The following is a 7,957-nucleotide window of genomic DNA, read 5'->3' as shown; positions in this document are numbered from 1 at the left end:
GCACAACCCACATTGGGGGAGGAGAGCGAGAAGAAGCAAACACCAACACAGCAGCCGACACACAGGACGACATCTCTACACCCACCTATTACATAACCAAAGGGCTACGGGCACAGCAGGGGAGAGGGGGGGGGAGGGCGAGAGAGGAGGAGGGGGGGGATTGAAGGAACAGCGGCAGCGTCCGAGAACCACGGGGAAAAAAGCCTCCCTCCCCCTCCCCTCCCTATAAAAACTGAGAACAAAAACGACCACCCCCGTAGCCAACACAGAGGCGGCGCTTGGCGTCGAACACCGGCACACACACACGCAGGCATACATGCGCATGTGCTCGCCAGCTAATGACCGCAGCAAGGGCCTTACAAGAAGAGCAACGAACAACACAACGGCGCGGCTGCAGGGTTGTGTGAAGAAGAGAAAGCCCGCAGCCCGCCTTAGGTCCGCTCTACATGCCCAGTAGCGCGCGGTCCTTCATGGTGACCTCTACCAGGCGATTCAATTTCTCTACCTCCAACTTTTTTATGTGCGCCGCATCCGTCGGCTCACCTTTGCCAGGCTTCGACACCTTGCGCAGGTTAGGGGACAACTTGAGTGTCAGAACGGTGCCACGAGTGTCACCTACTAACAGCACCGGGTCCACCTCACTGAAGACGATGTGAGTCAGCTTCGCGTTCTTCACAACTGTCTGCGCACACAGAGGTTCAGTCTTGTTCTGTGCTACGTCAAAGACCCACACCTTCCCACCCGCGGTGACGGCAGCAAACACGGTGGAGCTGTACGGTGCCCAGGCAACATCGCCGACGGCGTCACCGAGGTCAAACACAGCCAACGGTGACGGAGAGCCCTTCATCCAGAGCTTGACCGTCCAGTCTGCCGAGCAGGTGAGAAATATGTCCGGGTGGAATGGGCTCCAGAGCGTCGTGTACACGGCCATGCTGTGCCCTTCATAGCGCTCGACACACTGCCCATTGTGGTGGACAGTGCACAAGAGCAAGTCCCCCTCCTGCGTGCCGACGACTGCCTTGTCGTGGGTGGGTGAGTAGTCGAACGACATGCCGCCGAGCTCACTCAGTAGCATCTGCTCTGGGTCCGCGGTGCAGATGCCAGTGCTAAGTTTCAACACATCGCGGGACGTTAGTTCCTTCTTGCTCAGCACCCAGTTTGCCACGCGGCCATCGGTGCTGATGGAGTAGAAGGAGAACTCTAACGTGCTCTCCATCCACATGATCTGCCACACAGGGTCCATGTGCTTACCGGTACGCACGTTAGCGCGGTAGAGCGGGCGACCGTAGCGTGTGCCCTCCGGGTCGTGGGAGCTCACCCGCATATCGAATACGCACACGCTGCCGTCGTAGAGGCCGCAGGCGAGTAGCGAGTGTTCGCGTGGGTGAAAGGCGAGACAGAGCACACCGCAATCTAAGTGAAAGGAGAACTCCGGGTGCGCCGGAATAGGAGCCCCAGAGCCGGTGGGTACCGCGTTCTTGAGCGTGAAGCAGTGAATCGTGCCCTTGCACGGCTTCAGAAAGTCGTAGCTGCCATAGCCAACTGCGAAGAGATCCGCGTAGCGTCCGTTGAGGGCGATGGCGGTGACGGCCTTCTTGCGTGTCTTCTCAGTGAAGAATTGCCACAGCGGTAGCAGCGTACCGTCCTCCTTGTAGAGGTCGCTCTGGTCTTCCCAGTACTTGAAGTCGTCAATGATGTCGTGACAGTCGTTCTGGTTCACCATGCGTTCCATCACCTGCAGTGCACTGTGAAATGCAGGCGACGCCAGTAGCTCAGTCACGCCCTTCGGAGCGATATCCGCCACATCGCGTATGGATGCGGCAGCCGTGGCGGAGGTCACTGCGCTCTCTTCCTCCTTGCCAGCCCGCGCAGCTTGGGCAGCACGCCGCTGCGCCGCCGCGGCCTTCTCGGCCTGGATGCGGTCCTCCTCATAGGCGTCGTAGATGGCCCACGCCGTGGCCAGGCCTCGAAAGCATGCCGACGGCGGCGGGTCCGTCATTACGGCGCGTTCCTTCATCGGCTGGTTCACTGTCTGGCTGCCGCGTTCGCTATAGTTGAACTGGTTCTTGAGTATGCGCGTGGACACGCCTTCATCCACCAAGTCCGGGTTAGTCTCCGCTGCGGCGGCCACCTCCACCTCTCGGATACGGCGATTACGGTCCTCCTCTTGCTGCACAGCCTCAGGCGAGTCCTTCGCGATGGCGTTACCATCCATGGCGAAGAGGGTTGACACCTGCCGCGTATTGGGGAAGGGCTTGTACACGCGCGCATCCTTCTTGTAATCGTAGTACACCGGCACGGACATCACATGCGGGTCGGCAGCTTTCAGGATGCGCTCCACGATTACCTCGGCAGCGGACTTATTGGTTTCCCGCCCCGGCACCGCGGCAATCACGTCTGCTGGGCCACCGTTGCTCTGCTTGCGAGCGCCATTGCCGGCAGCTGCGCTATGCAAGACGCGGTGCTTGTGGACGGAAGTCCGAGGGCTTGCGAGGGCGCTCATCTTGCTGAGTCGCTGTCGATTTAGCGATGAAGAGGGAGTGGGATTGAAAGCAGAAAAATGATACTCAGGCGAAAGGGACCCGTCCCAACGGGGTTTGGAGGAGATGAGCGAGGAAGAGGGTTTGGCGCGGATGTTGTGCGTGCGTGTACGTCTGCAGGGTCTGGTGATATCGACAGCCCTTTAACAGTGTTGAGAGGCGTTCGCAGGGATAGTGAGAATAAACGCCTTGCCTGCTTGAAGCTCCTTCCCTCCTTGTCGGCTCTTCGGTTCTTCTTCACTGGCAAGGGACGGAGGTAGAAGAAGGAGGAAAGTGAGGGATGCAGTCGTGGTGTGACGTAGTCCGCCTGCGCTCTCATAGCGAAGCGGAGGAAGAGAGGGGAAAGGAGCTCATTGTTGTGACTGACAGACCCATCTGGTACGCTGTCCTTGGTCGAGTCGAGACTGCGCACCGGTCCCTCTGTTGCTCCTCTCTTTTGCGCTGGGGGGTTTTCGGCACGGGTGCTGAGGAAAAGGATGGGGGAGGGGAGGGTGTGTGTGTGTGTGTAGAGCACCACAGTCCTGAGCAGATTCCAGCGGAGACTCGACTGTCAGCACGAGCGCAGAAGCGTCGACGTAGACGCTCACAATGACGTGAGGGAGGCATAGCAGTGGATAACACAGATGTGGACAAGTCTGAAAAGAGCAGAAAAACAAGCAGACAAGGGAGAAGACAGGCAGGGGGCGAACAGAGAAGAGATTCGCTTGCTGCGTTGGCACGCACCCGCTATAGCTTTCGCAGCTATGTGCCATCCGCGCTTTGTTGTTGCTTGTAGGCCTTGTACGCCGAGAGCACACTCCACTGATCGCCTGGTCCGACGATGTGGTGGTCGCGCATCGCATCGCACACAAACTGCTGAAAGTCAGCCCGCGCCGCCTCGGCCTCTTGAACGCCGGGGAGACTGCTCAGTGACTGCTGGCCGAGTGAATCGGCAAGCTCCTGAGGCCCCCACGTGGCAAGACGCAGCATCTGAGACTCTATCACGCACGCCGCTGCCTGCAACGCCATCTTGCACCTTCTCCGACACGTATTGAGTGTCAGCAGACGGCCTTCTTCGGACAGCTCAGCTCCATACAACTCCGTTGGGTCTTCCGGTGCTCCGCGAATCAACAGGGAAAAGCGAAAACGGAGGAAAAAATGAATGAGAGCACGAGAGCCGAAGGTGCGGCAGCAGCGATGCGCGCGGCCAGCAGGGCAGCAGCAGCAGCCCTCTACTCGACGGGGTCGCCACCACAGCACCGCTGGTGCGTCCCTACCATCGCCGATCAGCTCTTCCTCAGGCATGAGCAGTTTAGCGGCCGCCTCACGAGGTCGATTCCATAGGAGCTCGCGAACGAGCCGGAAGCGCCGCGTTACACCTCCGCCTTCCAACGCGATTGTGCGCTGGAGGGTGCGAAAGGCGTACTCACTCGTGTGCATGGCCGCAAGAAGGGCGTCAAAGTCGTCTTCGGACGGCTCATCTTCGTCCACCGAGGCGTGCGTGGAAGGCGACACTCTGTCGGCCTCGTGTCCCTGCGCGCTCCATACTCCAGAGCTGGTGCCGCACGCGCTGGCGGAGGAACACGCTACCGGAGAGTTTGATGCTGCTGCTGGCGGAACGCTCACTTGAGTGGGCGCTCCGCCTAGTGAAATGTCGCCGTACGGCGACCGTGAAGGAACAGAGGCGACCTCGTGAGACGTCCCAGTAGAGTCCTTCGTGGTGACACGACCGCCCTCCGCAACGCTCTGGAGCTTGTCTGCTGCGGTGCATGTCCTGTTGCACACAGAGGCCGCTCGCGAGGGTTTTTGTAGGTCGTAAGGTGCAGCAGCGGTGACGGGTCTCGGGCTGGTGGTCCGAGAAGAGGGCGAAAGCGGCGCGGATGTGCGTGCCTCGGTGGTTTCGGGTGACAGCACAACTGCAGCGTTGATTTCATACCTGCTCTCAAGTGCCAGCCCCGTCACACCCAGGTGAGGGAGTGGTGTAGTGTCACACGGTGACGTCGACCAAGACGGAAGATCCGTGGTGGAGACCGCCGCAGCTCTTGTTGCTGCACATTCTGTGCTGGCTGTCGGGCATCCGTCGCTCTCGTCTACTGGGTCGCCGGAGAGCGGTTCCAGCGGCAGCAGCCTGGCCGAGGTGGCTCTTTTCTGCACCTCGGCATACCCCTCTGTACTAGTATCGGGTAATTTTGTCATCACGGGTGTCGGAGGGCAGTGATGCGGTGTGCTGGTGGAATGGAGCTCCGCTAGCCGCACGCCCTGCATGACGTTGACGCCCGCGCCTTCATACGCGTAGGCAGTCAGCCATTCCACAGAGGAGACGCCTGCTCCCGTGTGGGGCGAGAAGGGCAGCAGAGTGCTTGTATTCGACGCTGTCGGGGTGGGCGAGGCGGAGGTACAGGTGTACAGGCTCTGCACTGGCGCTTTGTTGCCACGTTGGTGCCCCACGGCAATACCTTTACCCTCCTTGCCACCCGGCGACATCGACGCACGCAGCAGTGGGACACCGCCGTGCGTGGCAAATACCCGCTCATCAACCACCGCCGCTACAGGAAGCAGAGCAAACACGTCGTTCAGCTGCGTCCACAGGGCGATGCCCCTGCGAGAGCCAAAGCGCTGCCGGCACTTATAACGCAGGCAGCGCTTTCCCAGGAAGCGGTAGTTGCCGTTCACTGCAGGATCCTCGTGAGGGCCACGAAGGAGATGCACTTTGCTTGGTTGTAAATACGCCCAGCAGCACAGAAGCACGCAGACCTCCACGCTGTGCCAGCCAACGTCCACGTAGTTACCGAGAAGCAGCAGCGGCGTGTGCATCGTGGACCAGTGGGCAAAGTAGGCGACGCTGTCGAGCAGCACCAGCAGGTCCGCGAAGCTGCCTAATAAGTCACCGCCGCACAGCAGCGGTGACGACAGGCGCAAGACTGGACGACTTTCCCGCAGACGCGCTTTGACAGCCGTGAGCAAAGTGGAAAACCGCGAGAAGATAACCTGCACGTATGTCGGTGAGTCCACATAGGAAAAGCGATCGGTATCCGCGTCGTACGAGCGTCGCATGGCACAGTGCAGAAAGGCCGCATCCTCGGCCGCCGACGTTGAGTCAGGGTGGCGCCGCAAGACATCGCGCAGAAACCCCTCCGTTCGCGGGGTCACGATCTCATCGGCGATGATCGGGTGCTGCCATGGCACACCAGCAAACCGGTCGAAGACGCCAACTGAAGCCTCACCACCGCTGCTCTTGGCGCTGCTGTAGCTGCTATCCGCGTTCTGCGTGTCGTTCAGCTGAACCAGCGGCCTATAGCGATGCGTATTACCGAACGCTTCGACAATAAAGGGATTTACCGTCATGCGCGGGCACAGGTGCAGCCTCTCCCATATATGTGGACGCCGCCAAGCATTTCCTGCAGTGGCGAGGCCACTACTCAAGACGCTGGAGGGCTGGGTGGCCATCTCATCCCCTGAGAGTAACCGCGCGTGCGTTTCCGTTTCTCTGCCTCCGCCTTCCGCATCGATGGAGGTGCGCTCAGTGAACTGCAACGAGAACGCGCCACTGGAGTGATGTGATACACGAAGCGGGGCTACGCCGGGTCGTTGCAAGTGTGGCCTCAGTGGCCGTGGACGTTGCACAACCCCCCTTGCTGACGATGCCGGGAGACCAGCGTGGTCTCTGCGAAACGCCATCATCGCATCATCGAAGCCGACGCTGCCGCAGCTGAGCTGGTAGATGCCGTGTGATCGCAGTGGTGGTACATCACTCTGCATGGCGTGTAGCACCTCCCAGTCTGGGGAGCGCACGTTGGTGACGGGGTCCAAGGTCCAGCAAGGCCTGGTGTGGAGCTGAGTGCGCGCTCGCGACTCGCACTCGAGCGCTCTGCACAGAGCCTTGACTCTGGGCTGCTCCAACTCAGCCACCTCGCCGTAGAGGAATGGGAGTATGGCAGAATGTTCACAAGGGAGAGCCAGTGACGGTGAGCACGCCGCGGCCCCGGCCCGCTCTTCCTCCGAGTAGACGACCAGTAAAGCAGCGCCTGTGGCAGTACCTACTGCGTCCGAAGAGCAACGTGCCACCGTCGCAGTGCACTTTACGCAGAGGCCGGTTGATGCCTTCTCCGTCAGCGTTGCACTGATGGCGCATTTCTTCCTTGCCTGCCGAACAGCATTCACATCTTCAGCAACAGAGGTAGTCGTGACGGCGATGCTACGCGACGCGCCGGTAAGGGTGTGCCCGTGTGGTTCTGAGGCCCGTTGTCTTGCCAGAAGCGGGGATGCTGATGTTGCTTTGCACGGTGCCGAGTTCTGCTGCGTTCCCATCTTCGTTGGTGCAACACGCACCTTCAGTGCCTCTGGAGACGGTGAGGTGGCTGTGGCCGAGTCACGCACACACTCCTTGTCAAAGCACATCGGTAGCAGAGAGTAGTCTAGGCAGGGCGACGAACGCGAGGACCGCGGCGTGCAGGATGATGACATCTCCTGTCCATGCCGTCTCTCTGTCGCGATCTGCCCCTCTCGGCTGACCACCGCCGAATACACCGGCGTCGCCAATGGTGGTGGCGTGCAGGCTGCACGTGCTCCTGGGCTGAGGTTGTGTGGGGCCGGTACTGCCGCGTAGGAAGTCGGGTCGGCGCCGAAGGATATTCGTTGGGTTGCCTGCACCTCCACAGGAGAGCCGATGCGCAGGAGGCGCTGGCCATCGATGTACGCGCGAAGGCCGGAGTGCAGGACTGTCAGTTGCACCGTGTCTGCGTTCGGGTTGGCGAAGAGGCGTGCCGCACTCACCCAACTGCGATGGGCTGCTGCATCTCCCACTGTTACCTTGACCTCGCGACTGTCTCTATGCCACTGCACAACGGCACCGCCGCCGTGGCGCGGGACGGCAATCACTCGCCAGGGGCCGGTACTGCTATCCTGCGGGAGTAGCGGGACTTGTGACACGCTTGACGCCAGCGATGACGCGTACACGGATTCATGCGCACGTGGGTTACCTTTCATGAGTTGTGGCATCCATCTGGTGCTGGCGAGCCACGCCGTAAGCGCTGGAGAGAGGGGTTATTAAAGTACGTGGACGAAGCGACTCGAGCAGCGAGCGAGCGAGAAAAGCGTGAGGCTCTGCATCACGTCTGATCGCGCGGTACGTGTCTGAAAATAGCATCCGCAAGGGCGAGACGTGAGGAAGGGGGCGGGCAAGCGCAGCGAAGCGTGAGGAGGGGTGGGGGAGAACAAATACCAAAGCAGCGGAGAGCGTGAGTGGGGCGTAGACGGCCCTCTGGAGCCAAATGGGTAGACGGAGAGAAACACACCCGCGGACGCATCGGCGGCTGTACCCGTCTTTGATCAGACGGCTTGCGTACGGGCAACAGCAACTCCTCCGCCCTCCTTCCCTGGAAATCAGTGTGTTGAGGCATCAGTCCTCCTTCCTGTTCTTCCCCCGCACTCATGGCGTG

General features: G+C 60.6%; 2 protein-coding genes across 2 annotated transcripts; both read right to left on the bottom strand.

Moving 5' to 3' along the window:
* Positions 1-442: 442 nt before the first annotated feature.
* On the bottom strand, positions 443-2,503 carry LPMP_240270 (dynein intermediate-chain-like protein; the record flags this gene model as incomplete). The annotated part of the gene is made up of 1 exon (XM_010701066.1): positions 443-2,503. One exon carries the CDS (start codon positions 2,501-2,503, stop codon positions 443-445), a length of 2,061 nt encoding a protein of 686 aa, XP_010699368.1.
* Positions 2,504-3,281: 778 nt separating this feature from the next.
* LPMP_240260 (protein phosphatase, putative) lies at positions 3,282-7,505 on the bottom strand (the record flags this gene model as incomplete). Its single annotated transcript, XM_010701065.1, has 1 exon — positions 3,282-7,505. The coding sequence occupies one exon, from the start codon at positions 7,503-7,505 to the stop codon at positions 3,282-3,284; it is 4,224 nt and encodes a 1,407-aa protein (XP_010699367.1).
* Between the last annotated feature and the right edge of the window lie 452 nt (positions 7,506-7,957).

The sequence above is a fragment of the Leishmania panamensis genome (assembly GCF_000755165.1).
Source record: "Leishmania panamensis strain MHOM/PA/94/PSC-1 chromosome 24 sequence".
Taxonomy (NCBI): domain Eukaryota; phylum Euglenozoa; class Kinetoplastea; order Trypanosomatida; family Trypanosomatidae; genus Leishmania; species Leishmania panamensis.
Note: the sequence above shows the minus strand (reverse complement) of the source record. Positions and strands in the feature narration are given on the sequence as shown.